The sequence below is a fragment of the Choristoneura fumiferana genome, chromosome 18, assembly GCF_025370935.1.
Source record: "Choristoneura fumiferana chromosome 18, NRCan_CFum_1, whole genome shotgun sequence".
Classification (NCBI taxonomy): Eukaryota; Metazoa; Arthropoda; class Insecta; order Lepidoptera; family Tortricidae; genus Choristoneura; species Choristoneura fumiferana.
Genome location: NC_133489.1, coordinates 3,482,115 through 3,495,629, shown reverse-complemented (window position 1 = coordinate 3,495,629; position 13,515 = coordinate 3,482,115). Strand labels below are relative to the sequence as shown.

The following is a 13,515-nucleotide window of genomic DNA, read 5'->3' as shown; positions in this document are numbered from 1 at the left end:
TACCGTACCGTACTTTGTTTTTTATAAATTAAGATTATTATGCCGGCCTCAGACATGGCGTTAATACTTTTCAAGTTGGCTGATGTGACAAGGAATTAGTTATTATCAATTGTGAGATGTATTTTTTTTTCCTGGTTAGTTAATGTTTTGCCCTATGGGCTAATGTGACAAATTTGTACGTTGCCCGTTTCAAAGAATAAAAAAAAAAAAAAAAAGGTTATTATTATTATCTTTTCTTGAACATTTTTTTACAGTATGTTTTTGATGGGATGTTTGGATTTTAGTATTTTAGAAAGTCAAGTCACACACATATCTTGATGTTAGTTATTATAGAATCTTGAATCTTTTTCTAAGCAATCCTGTGGGAAAAAAACCGCATTTTTATAACATATGAATCCAGCACTATACTATAATCTTTAAAAAAAACTTAAATTTTAAGTTGGTAACACTATTTCAAACGCCATTTTTGATCAGCGAAAATCAGAGATTGTTGACGATTTTGATTTGACCGTTGTTCCTAATATTTCTTGTAATTGTTTGCTTAATTATTCGTTAATTCTAGCGATTATATACCGACCCCACATCTGTACTGGAACTGAAAAAAGCTAGTTCAAGGTAATCAACTTTTACAATTTTGTCCAAGTCTCATTCAAGTTAACACCAAACCATGTGAACGGAATTGTGATTTTCATTTTAACATATTTAAGTTTTAACGTGTTATGTTTTCTATGTAATTTGTACCTTGTTGGCATAGATGTTTACAAAGTTGGCCGGTTAATTTCACAATGCTGAGGGTAGACCATCAAGACCAGATCAGGTTGTTCTATTGGAAAACTGGAATGACCGCTAACTTGATTTAACATACCGCTATTTCTAAATAAATCATTTATTTTCAGTATCTTTAAAGCTGAACCATTTAAGTATGACCCAAAACATGGACTATTGATTGTTGTTATTGTAAACAAAGTGATTTCATTAGTATTTTTGCTGTGTCCTTGTAAAGACATACTTGCTTACAGATATCTACTATGGGTGATTCACAGGATCAGAATGAGCCCCCAAAAGACGTAAGTAACTATTACATATGGCATAGTATATAATATGGTATTTCTCTCTAATTGTCAATTTAAAACATCCATCATCTTGGTATATAATTGGGTTGAGCCAGGAAATTAAATTTATGGCTATGTAGGACTTTTAGGTTGAGTGATATTTCTAGTGTATTGAAGGTCTGAGTTCTCATAATCTCCATCGGCTCCGTAGCAAAATTTCGAAAATCAAAATTTCTAAGTGCAATATTCCTAAAGAAAACTCCGAAAATCAAAACTTATAATGTACAAAATTCCTAAAGATACATGTCTGATGTTCAGTTGACCCACATTTAAAATATCTAATGTACATTCACCATCAGATATTTCTTAGAGGCCAACGTGGTCAAAAATATTGATACATGAACTCTAATACCTTAATAATAGAGTGCATGTGACAATATTGTTGTTGAAGCAATAAACCAGTTTGTTAATAGCAGCCTTGCATATAATTTTTTTTTATTTTTTTTATGGCTTTCACTCTTTGTGTATCGCTTGTCCATGTCCCCCCGGTCTCATATCTTGCAATTTTGAAATACGATTTAATGTATTTTTTTTCCACAGCCGAAAGAATTAGAGAAGTTAGAAGAAGCCAAACTGAAGGCAAAGTTCCCTAATGCAATGCTAGGCCGAGGACCGGGAGGACATTCGGCTTTCCTGCAGAAGAGGCTGGCCAAAGGAGTAAGTGAAAACCGAACTATGTCAATTTTATAGGGAAATTTAGCAACAAGTTGATCTGATGGTTCCTACTTGGAGATGTTTTTGATTTTAGATACGTAACTAATGCAACCAACTTTACTAGACTTCAAAGGGCATCTTTATTTTGATTCTTTTTGGAGGATTTCCATAATTTCCATACATCATTAGTATGAAATTAATAGATAACATAGCCAATAAGTGTTATCATAAAAATAAGGTATTTACTCAAATGTAATTTATTTTGCAGCAAAAGTTCTTCGATTCTGGCGACTATCAAATGGCGAAGCAGCGGCCGAGTAACCTTGCGGCGCCGTTCAAAGCGCCAGCCGCGCCCGCAAAGCACCCCACCGGGGACGCCATCCCCACGCCCGAGACCGTGCCCATCCGGAAGACGTCCATCATCCAGCCCAAGTTCCAGCAGAACAGTCAGACGTCCTAGCCGCGCCGCCCTGCCGCAGCCAGCGAGCGAGCCTGAAGACACTTTTGTATGAATTTCTTTTATAAAATGCCGACTTAGAATTGCTCCAGTGACTTTGTCATTGCCAAAATTTATCTGCTTATTACAATACATTTACCCCTTGGTAGACTTCATGCTAACATGGATGTTAGGAGCCAAAAGCCACAACCTGACTTCATGTTATGGCTTCATAGTGGTACAGATTTTAGTCTGGTTGCTGGAGACTTGTTGTTCTAGTACCTAAATCTAGCTAGACTAGACTATGATAGAAATAGGTAGCCTAGCTTGAGTAACTATACATACATTTATCTCAGGGCATGCATGGGAGATATATAGTCTTGTGCCTTGGGGAGCTATGAACAATTGTTTTTTGTTAAAAATAACATCTTGGCAGCACATTGTACCTGCTATGATGTTCCTCAACAAGACGGAAACAAAAAAAGTGACTCATTTCGTAAAAGCATTACTTAAGTTTTGGTATTGAGAAAGTTACAAATGTAGCAAAGCTTTCAACCCAGAGCTAGGCAATAGAGCAATTGCCTACACGTGAATAATCCGTTGATTGACAAATGCTTAAATCTCTGTTTAGTCAGTCTAAATAATTTGTGCTAAAAGTAAACACGAATTTAAATTGCCGACTTCGCCCCCATCGTTATTTTTTTTAAACCAAAAGAAATTTATACATAGTTTCGTTTCACATTAATTATTACTATTCCACTACGTTCGCTATGGCTTTACGCATTGCTTCTAGGATAATAATGATGCACCATTTGTGTTAGTCTTAATGAGACATCACATCACTTGAATTTAACTAATTGGGGTCACCAATTGCCATTTTGACGTACGACTATGTAGGTGTAGGTTAGTCGATAACTGTTGTAATTCAACTGCCAAGGTCGAATGTGCTCTGTGAGTTTGTTTTGTTTCCACAAGATTACTTCTGCTCTACTACTCCAAATCTTGAAGATAAAGGCTTTCTGTAGAAAATCAAACAAACTTCTCTGACTGCATTTGGCTTTGACGGTCGTTTTTTAATTAAAAACGCCGTTGATTACCTATAACTACCTAGAATAATGTGACCCTAAACTCTGCACTGAGAGATTGATGTGTTAACTATAAACATGTGATTTAAAATGTTCGTTCATAACTAGGATGTATGTTGAAATTTTAAACTTATAAGAACAGGCGTTATATTTTTATGTAAAAAATTTAGGCATAGTCATTGGGATTTGTGTACATTGTTGTCATTGCACGCGTTTCATTCCATTTTTGTCGTAGCTTGTTGGGAATATGGCAGTGCATTGCGGATCAGTGAGAAAGTTTTGAGACCTGTAGCCTTTTCAGATCCCTATTTTTGCGTCTGGTACGCCATCATAATTCAGAAACCAATTCAGTAACAAAAAAAGTGGCTAGTTAATCATTAAAAGTAAGACATCATTGTGAAACATTTGACATTTCTTTCGTAACATAATAACTGCACTGTCTAATTGAGATGAATGTGACAGTATTTTTTTCCACTGGCATGCAGCAGCCTGTATTCTACAGTTTTGTGAGTTCATAGAAGCAAGAGTGCACTCAACTGCTGCCAGTGCCTCGGCAAAGCTAACTATTGTCCGCTGATCACAACATAAACACTTGCCACAGCCCATCACTATGTAAACACATTAAATGTACATAAATAGACATAGTTGTCAGTAGCTGCGCGGCCTTGCCGATCATTTAGTACAACCAATTATCACGAGTCACGACTAATATGCCCTTACCCTTAGTACGTTCAATAATAATTGCATTTCAAACGCGATATCGTCGATGATACTGCAATGCCGCGTAATCTAGCAAAAATAGCAAATTTGAGACTTCGCGGCTGGTATGTAGTAAACACGAAGATATTTTAATTTTAACGCGCTCCTGAAAAAAAAAACATTGTTGTTTACGCGGCATCGTAGTATCATCGACGATATGTAAATTGGATGTCCAAATTAAAGGGGATCTAGTAAATAGAAGTAGGTAAAAACAATGCATTGGTTGTATAGAAACTATAAAAAAATCATACCGGTACACTGTTTTTATCCCTTTTATTTACCCCTGTACATAAAATGCCATAACTAGTTGTATGATTGTGATATGGATTCGATCTGTAATAATGTTCAACTAGAGTGCCAGTTTGAAATAAAAATTAAAACTCTGATTGCATGTTGGAATAAAAAAATAAAAATAATACGTTTTCTATCAGCCCCTGCTCAGTTTTAATAAAGGCAGGTAATTGGTTAATGAAAACTAAAATGCAAGGTAATAAAATAACAAATGTATTTTTAGAATGAAACAAATTCTAATTTAATTACTATTATTGTCACTGGTAACTGTAACTTCTCACATGGCTAATTCTCGAGAAAAAAGAAACAGCCATGAAACGTTTCAATCAACCGCGACCTTCGCGTTGGCTGACTTGCATAATAAAGCCCACAGACGTCACCAAATTCTATGATCAAACTGCACCGTCCCATAGGTCCGATTTATCGTAAATTCTAACGCCACACACGCTACAGTTTATCGAAGCTATCTTCACTTCAGTTTCGACGGCGACCGACCACGCAATAGCGCATGTGTGTTTAATTATAGCACTATTTCATCTATTCTAATTTTGATACTGTACCGTTCGACGGTAGTTTTAAAAAATCGTACAAACAGCAGTAACACACGATACGACAAACGGTATCAATTGACGGTGCAGTCGGATTGTTCAGATTTTTCATAGCATCTGTATTACTAGTCTAGACTTGCCCAGAAAGCAAATACACTGTTTTCCTCTGTTGTGAATACGCAATGGTGGTTTTACGAGATCGTCTTGAGAGTTGGCCTTTGAAGCTGTATAACTATAATAATGACAGCTAATAATTATGTTTTTTAAAATTGACTTAATTTTCTCAGTAGGGATTGATGCTATTATGCAAGAGGGTTTCATGACAGGCGGAATATCGCTAGATGACCATTAGTATTTAGAGATCCTCTCATTGAAATTAGCAGAAATTCTATTCTAAATTCTAATCTCACTTACTTACATGCATTGATAAATGGAAGACTGTAAGCGAGAGAGCAGCAGTAAAATGGAATAAGCCAAACTTATTATTATTATTCCCCTTAATGGCGGCCTTAAGGCTTGGGCCAGTGTCAGTTACGATGACAGGGTTGCGGTTTATTCTGCAGAACGCCAACAGTTTGACAGGAGCAGGAAAATAATTTTGAAAATAAAAATAAGTCCTTTTCTGCCGAACGCTGTTGCAGGAGTCACGTCACACTACGACAAAGACAAAACATGTTTCAATTCTCGAGTTTATAGCTGCCAGTCATACAAACTTTTGAGCAGATGAACTGTACGTACAACTTAATTGTTTTGAGAATTTTTGCATAATAGCATCCATTTCTTACCCGATTGCATATTTTATAAGATGTCTGATATACCATATTCATTGCAACGAAATATCCGCTTTTACAAACTACTGCGTGGATGTGCACGTTTAAGTGTTAAGGAATGTTGAAGGTGTAGTAGCCATTAAAATAAAATCTTGGTAAAAAGCAAAGTTTTATTTAACCGCTTAGTTATATTACAGGCAAGAAACTAACCTATTTGGACCAGGTTAAGCAGAACTTACATAAAGTACGATCTGTACCCTTATTTCACGAAGCTACAAGTTACAATCTAGTCTAGTAGTAGTCTGGTAGTCTTTGTTTAACAGTATGCATTGAAAAGAGACCACTGCTTGTAAATTGACTTGTAGCTTCGTGAAACGGGTCACTGTTCCTGCTTAATAAAGGATCCAAGCATTGAGCAATCTCATCGCCCTTTATAACACAAAATAATGATGTCAATTGAACTGAGAACACTCCGATTAATACAGTTTGCTCCAGACAGAAAACCGAAAGGGTCAAGGAATTGTCATATTTTTAGCCAGAATCAGACTTTTGCAAGATGTCTACTTGGGATGTTGCGGATGCAGAATTTTAGATATCCGCGGATGCGGATTTTACAAGGCTCACATCCGCGGATGTGGATTAAAGATTTGCGACATAAAAAACCATGAAATATTGCTTTTTAGGTATTTTTAGTAATTAAAAAATCACACCGCGTCGACGGTGCCATTGTTTTTAAAACCCGCAAAAAAATGCACATTCGTGACTTCTATTTAAATAGACCTCACGATACTAACGCCATCTAGCGATATTTCGCCTGTTAAGTAGCCCTCTATCTTTGATTATTATTTTTTTGTGATGATATAGCTTTCGGATGCGCTGGAACAGCTGCTGGCGCTGGTCACCTAAGCTGGATGTCACTGGCTGGACGGGATTTAACCCGCAATCGAATACTCTTGTAGCCATGGTAGCTGCGATAGAGGGCACCACTCGCAGGCGTATGCAAACGATTAATGTTTTCGAGTGGGTTGGTTCGTTGACGTGGTCCAGTTGTTATTAAAAACATTTGTAAACAGTTGACAGTTGTATAAAGGATGATTTGACGAAACAACATGCTGGTTCCTTGGTCCGTTTATTCGAGTAACAATGAGATAAATGAGGCAAGGGAAGCAAAACTGAACTAACTTTCAAGTAATTATCATTTGTTTTTAATTTTCAAGCTTAAAATTTATGTTAATATGTTAGTTCACTTTGGCTCTCGATGCTTCAAACGAAATAATAATGGCACTGGTATAGAGAGAACTAAAGTAACGATTTGTGAGTGAATACTTCCGTTTGCACCTTTGGCGTCTACATGACTTGCTCCTAGTTTAATATCAGTCGGTTCAGATCTACATTTCGTGTTATAGTTGGCAGCTCTCTGGAAAAGGAAATACCAGTATGTCAGATGTTTAAAAACATTATTTTAGTCAGCTAAAACTTTTTTTTTTAAAGGGCGTTTGTCCAATGGGACAATTTTGCCAGCGTCAAGGTTGAGAGCTACAGATGATACTCGATCCGTCGTTTTTTTTTTTATTATTAAATAACAAAATGGCACTCTGCTTCAATAAAAATATCCTGACACGGCGCTGTCATCAAAATAAATATTCTGACACGTCGCTCTTCTTGTCCTACTAATATTATAAATGCGAAAGTTTGTAAGTCCAGTTTGTTTGTTACCTCATCACGTCTAAACCGCTGAACCGATTTACATGAAATTCGGTATACAGATAGTTTGAGTCCCGGGGAAGGACATCCCGCGGGATAGCGATAAACGAATTCTACGCAGAAGCCGGAGTCGCGGACAACAAATGTTATGACAGTACATTACAAATGAACATTTTGACACTGCGCTCATTTGGTAGCAGGGTCATCATCCCAGCCTATATACGTCCCACTACAGGGCACAGGCCTCCCCTCAGAATGAAGAGGGCTTGGGCAGTGGTTCCCACGCGGGCCCAGTGCGGATTGGGAACTTCACACATACCATTGAATCGCTTCGCAGGTTTGTGCAGGTTTCCTCACGATGTTTTCCTTCACCGTAAAGCTCGTGGTAAATTTCAAATGTAATTCCGCACATGAATTTCGAAAAACTCACGAGGCGCGAGCCGGGGTTTGAACCCACGACCCTCTGCTTGAGAGGCCATATGTCAAACCACTCTGCCACCGCGGGGTAGCAGGGTAAATGAGATTAATGCAAGTAAGTTGAGTGACCTGGCGTCCAGTGCACGTAGTCGGGCGTGGCAGCGGCGTGGTACTCGCGCACGAGCGAGTCGACGACGGCGCGCGAGTCGTCGAACTCGTCCAGCGAGTCCTTGAACATGGGCTCCTTGCGGAACACGTCGATGAACGCCTCGCGCTTGCGCAGCTTGTCGTACTGCTGGAGGCAGCGGTCGAACAGCTGGAGAATACATTTGACAGATGACACATACTACAAAGTTGTAACGACAACCTTTGGGGGAGAAAGTTCTTTGAGTGGTGACCATGAACCGGAAGACGAAGCGTTGGCAGGCCTCCCACACCCACTAAGTGGACGAACGACATCGTATGATGCAAGTGTAAGTGGCGAGTTGTCGTGCATTTGTTCAGTAGTGGATGTCTTCCGGCTGATGATGATGATAAACTTGTAAAGGGGGTGACAGACGTATGAGGTTTAAAATCGCTATTTAAAGTGCCTACGCGAATTTACTCGCCCGTCTAAAGTGTAAATTCGGCGCTTAAAACAGCCAAAGTTAGTCTAAGATATCCTGTGATTGGCTTACCGAGCTGATGTTAGTGTGGTTAGCCAGCAGCAGCCCGGACACTTTGTGCGAGGAGTGGACGTGCGGCGAGCGCCGCGACAGCGCCACCTGTATGGACGCCGGGCCCCACGGTATGAAGTTCGCTAGCTTCCTCTCTCGGATGCGTTGTAGAGATTTGTGCACTTGCGAAGGATCCACTTCTCCCTAAAATGAGATTTACTTTTATAAATTTTTCACTCTCAACGTCACACACAACTAGTCGTATAGGACTCTTAGGACTTTTTTAAAACGAGCAAGTGTCAAATCACCTGATAGTAAGTGAGAACCACCATCACATAGATAACCGCAACACCAGAGGATTTAACAACGCGCGGCAAACCTAGAGGGCAAAGATAGAATACCTTCATGTGCCAGCAATTTCACCAAATGTCTCACTCTCTATGCTGAAACACAGCTCAACTATGTAATACTGCTTGGCAACAGGATTAGCCAGTAAGTACAGCCGCCAGCATTAATATCTGCCACAGCGGAGCGTGCAAAAATATCTGACACGTCCCCACCCGCCCTATAAATTCTTGTTGTGTCAGATGATTGTACTGGTGACTAACCCCCTTATTCATAAAACAACAAGCCTATGTTAAAATTAAAATTCGAAGTGACTACGAATTTTAGCGGCATTTTAAAAATAGGTTTGATTGTTTTATGAATAAGGGGTAGTATATATATGTGTTCTTAAACTAGGAGTTAGTTACCTGTATGATATTAAGTATGGAGATATAGCAGTGCTGGTTGGTGCGGTCGGGGCTCAGCGACACCATCATGTTCTTGGGCTGCAGCAGCCGCTGCATCACGTCCAGGACTGTTGTCTTGCGGATCTTTGGCGCCTGACGGAAGAGAAACACTTTATTGAACTCTAAGACCCATGCTGCCAAATAAACCCGTAATAGCTTAGTGGACATATGTCCTCACATAGAAGACCGGGTTCAACACCAAGCTTGCTCTTGTGAAGCGTGAAGTTTCCAATCAGCAATGGGCCCACATGGGAACTACAGCCCAATTTCTATTATTCTGAGAGACTTGTGCCCAGTAGATGGGATGATAGGCTGGAGATTATGACACAGACACGCACATCAAGTCGATTCGCCATCGCCACAAGTTTGACACGGTGTTGACCTGTGTTAGGACCTCTGCAGTCGGCACGGCTTGGCTTGGCGCGGCGTGCTTGTTTCATGTCATCTAATGCGGGCAGGGCTCTACTCTTATAGAAACTATTAAAACAGCACGACGCATCAAGTCAAGCCGTACACACGCGGGAGTTAGCGGAGGCCCATTATGTACCTATAGTGGCGAGTATGTTCTTTCTTATTGGTAAGAATAAAGAACATGACTATATCAACAGCAACGTTTTAAGTCCTCGCAGTATATTTACATCATTCGACTGATATGATCATAAGACTGTTACACTTGTTCGCCTCTGTTCTCCTGGAGAAAGGATCGCGAAGGCAGCGGCCGCAATGATGGGCGGCACCTCATGACCGAGTAAATATTCAGTATTTTTTTTTCGTCATTACCGTTTCGGCAATTACTATTGAAAGAGATGATGCTCGTGGTTATATTTTCGCCACAACTAAAGACAATACCGATCCTAAATCTTTCGTGATAATTTTTTTTGCAACTTGTCCTTGGGTTGAGCTAATAAACGTGTGATGGTAATGACGTTTAACCGACCGGAAACACTCGAATATTCACCCGACCACGACCACTCTGTCAAGACTGTACGACTTAACAGTTTACTGGTTCATTTGACGCTGATTACATACCACGGTCAGATCGTGATCAGCAGAGAGTGGCGTGTAGCCAGTCATCAAGAAGTGGAGTCGCGGCGTCGGAATCAGCGGCGCCACCAGGCTGATCAAGTCGTTATTCATGTATGATGGATACCTGAAGAAACCATCGCATTAAACTAAATGACAGTGTTTGATAAATTTTCAAAAATCCAAAAGACTTCCTCTGCTAGAATATGAGCTTCCGTAACACTTTCCAGCGATTTTTTACAGTAGGAGAATCTACTAATAGAATCCCTAACACACAAGGCCCTTAGCTGGTTTTTGATTGACTTCACTGTCGCATTCCACATCCCTCCAAAGTATGGTGAGTGAGCAGGAATAAAATGTCGATTTTGTGAATTTTATAATTAAATGTGTGCTGCTTCATCTCTCCTCCTCCTATTCTTAGAAATCTCTGGGGATCAATGACTTACCTTAGTGTGGCGGTACTAGCACTCATGATCGTCGAGACAAGTGTATTGATCTGAGTGAAGGATGGGTTAGGGATATGTAGGCGGTCGCTGGCGATACGGTTCAGAGCTGTATTGTCTAGCACCATCACACAATCTGCACTTTCTGTCAACCGCTTCAGTGTTAGCAGTGAGTTGTATGGTTGCACTACTACGTCACTGGAAACAAAAGATTATTTGTAGTGGAATATAAAAAAACTATAAATTCTTATAATATAAACCATATTGTAACAGAAATAAAAATCTGGATTGAATTATTAGTTCGAATACTAGACTTATATATAGACCAGAATTGTAGATAAATGTAAAAAACAAGAATAATATAATACTTGGAAAAAGAAGCGAAACTTTACCTGATCTCATCCAAATTGGGGAACACACTGTAAGTCTGCACCAACTTCTTTGGGAATCTGTCAGACAGATGCTCCAGGATATAGGAGCCCATGCCGGATCCCGTCCCACCAGCTATTGAGTGGCACACCACAAAACCCTGCAAATGCCATTATTGTTAGTGGAGGAATAAAGCCACTCAGTCAGGAGTAATTTATGTACATAATCATTTGTTTATTAAAAAAAAAACTGAAGAACAAACAGATGGAGAGAACAAACAAATTCAATGAAGTAACTATAAGATACAATTTCGTCAAGGTAAGATTGACATAGTGATCAAAGAATTCCATTTTGTCTTTTTTTTTGAGCCTAGTGCACCTGTGCTGTGTGACTATGCCAGCCTCATTGGAAGACTCGATGGCCAAATTCATCAAACACTTCTCCTGCTATGCTCAGATTCTCTGGCTACAAAGGAGTACTTCATGAACCTGTATATTTGTATTGTATTTACTGATACCAGATAATTCAAAATAACATTCACTGCCTGATCAGGTCCAAATTAGTCAATGAGATATATTCAAAAAAATACTAGAAGTAAAACCTTCAACTATTAATACCTTCAGAACTGGCTAATAATGATTCTAAAATCCATAAGAAAATATTGCAATTTAAGAAATTTCGTAATAGTATTTTATGCAACTGTATCGTAAACTGGGTCCTTAAAACACAAGTGTGGACCTCGTTTCATAATAGGGTCACATGAGTGTTTAAGGCCTAATTATGTACAGTTGCATACAATATTTTATCTATATCCATATTTTAAATCCTCTATCATGTGTTCGGCGAACCATTGAGAATGACCTGCATTAACTCTAACTAGGTAGGAATGTCTGCCCCACGAGCTGCCCCGCTGCGCGCGCGACGCACATCCACGATTTTCTAACTACAAGGTTTTGAATAAAGAAAAAATACTGTGATGTTAATTAATGTTTACTCATTCAAGTACTATTTATATAATAATATATTATAATATAAGATTTGTGCACAAAATCAAGGTTAAACTTTACAACACTTGGTTTTGGATACCATGGTATCGTCAGACTGTCAAGTGGTTAAATTGAAGTTTACCTCAAGATTATCACTGCCATCTGCCTCTCTGTTGATAATATCAAACACCTCTTCGTTAAGCTTGTCCCCCTGAGCGTAGCCCGATGCCCAGTTGTTGCCGGCACCACCCCCATGTTTTGATAAATATACATTTTCTGGATTGTACAACTGAAAAAAATAGGTAGAGAAATAATTTAAATATGTTTTATTTGAACTATCTGTGCCAATAATATCAGAAATAATGTTACTACCTGTTACAATTATATCAGAAATACAGTATTTGATGCTACCTATAACAATGTGAATGACTGACTGACTGACTGATAGGATAGATATCCCTTGTGTATACAGATTTCAACAAGATATGTGTTACATATGAATTAGCTTTTTTATACTTCTTTGGAGGTGACACTTTAGACACAAGTAGATTCATTGTCTACATATTCACTTAAACATACAGAAAATATTACGATAAACTTGCAGTTCCCCGAAAATCTTGTATGTATTTGTCAAGTTATGGGATTTCATGCCATATTTTTTTTTTCAATAAAAAAGTTATAAGTAATAAAAGTCTGCATTATTGTTTTTCTATGTTCATTTACCTTAGCATATGGTGAGTTCATGATAGTGTGAATAACCCTCGGCTCAAGATCCAAGAGCACGGCTCTTGGAATGTAATGATCGTCATCAGCTTGGTAGAAGAACACATCCTTGCGGTCCAGCCCCGCAGACGCGTATTCCTCCAGAATACCCTCTGGAGATATCCCGTGCTCTATACACAGCTGCTTCCAGAACTCAAAGCCGACTGGAACACAAAAACATAGATTTTATAGAAAAATACTTAGCAACTTACTGTTTGGATTTTTTTAGCAAATTATAAAAATTCTGTATTTATAATTTATTTTACACAAGCCATATTATTGAACAACGGCTGGGCAGCTGAATATTTGGATTATAATGCGAGAAAACATAAAAATTAACTCATACATTTTGAATTAACAGAACAACGTTGTTGCTTTATTTACTCACTCTGATTGCCGCATTGGCCCAACTGCAGTGTTATCATTTCATTCGGCATCTTGATACTTTTATTTTTACCGCTTTTTAAATATTGGGCAAATAGATATTACTTCGTTTTGTTTCAAAATACGACCCAAACAATTCCATTGAATTACCACCGGAACCACTGACTGACATTTATTTGACAGATCAACAGAGTGTAAAAAAGAGGCTTGTCAATATTTTGTAAATGTCTGTTTTACACAGCCATATATTTTTATAATGTTTTGCACGTGTACAAATAAAATTAATTCAGTTGATATTTTCCCGATCACATATTCCCCTATATAA

At 38.6% G+C, this 13,515-nt stretch overlaps 2 protein-coding genes across 3 annotated transcripts; one reads left to right on the top strand and one right to left on the bottom strand.

The window, feature by feature from the left end:
* Window positions 1-445: 445 nt before the first annotated feature.
* On the top strand, window positions 446-4,193 carry endos (endosulfine alpha). Of its 2 annotated transcripts, none has more exons than XM_074102254.1 (4): window positions 446-615; window positions 1,020-1,067; window positions 1,653-1,769; window positions 2,035-4,193. In XM_074102254.1, exons 2-4 carry the CDS (start codon window positions 1,029-1,031, stop codon window positions 2,224-2,226), a joined length of 348 nt encoding a protein of 115 aa, XP_073958355.1. In that variant the 5' UTR covers window positions 446-615; window positions 1,020-1,028; the 3' UTR covers window positions 2,227-4,193. The 2 variants fall into 2 exon arrangements, with proteins under 2 accessions (XP_073958355.1, XP_073958356.1); XM_074102255.1 differs by lacking the exon at window positions 446-615 and adding an exon at window positions 675-817.
* A 2,320-nt stretch (window positions 4,194-6,513) lies between these two features.
* LOC141438393 (tubulin gamma-1 chain-like) lies at window positions 6,514-13,363 on the bottom strand. The gene is made up of 10 exons (XM_074102253.1): window positions 13,195-13,363; window positions 12,768-12,970; window positions 12,187-12,333; window positions 11,082-11,218; window positions 10,693-10,887; window positions 10,253-10,373; window positions 9,185-9,316; window positions 8,454-8,636; window positions 7,906-8,092; window positions 6,514-7,072 (listed from the first exon to the last, which is right to left on the bottom strand). The coding sequence occupies exons 1-10, from the start codon at window positions 13,241-13,243 to the stop codon at window positions 7,056-7,058; spliced, it is 1,371 nt and encodes a 456-aa protein (XP_073958354.1). The 5' UTR covers window positions 13,244-13,363; the 3' UTR covers window positions 6,514-7,055.
* Window positions 13,364-13,515: the final 152 nt, after the last annotated feature.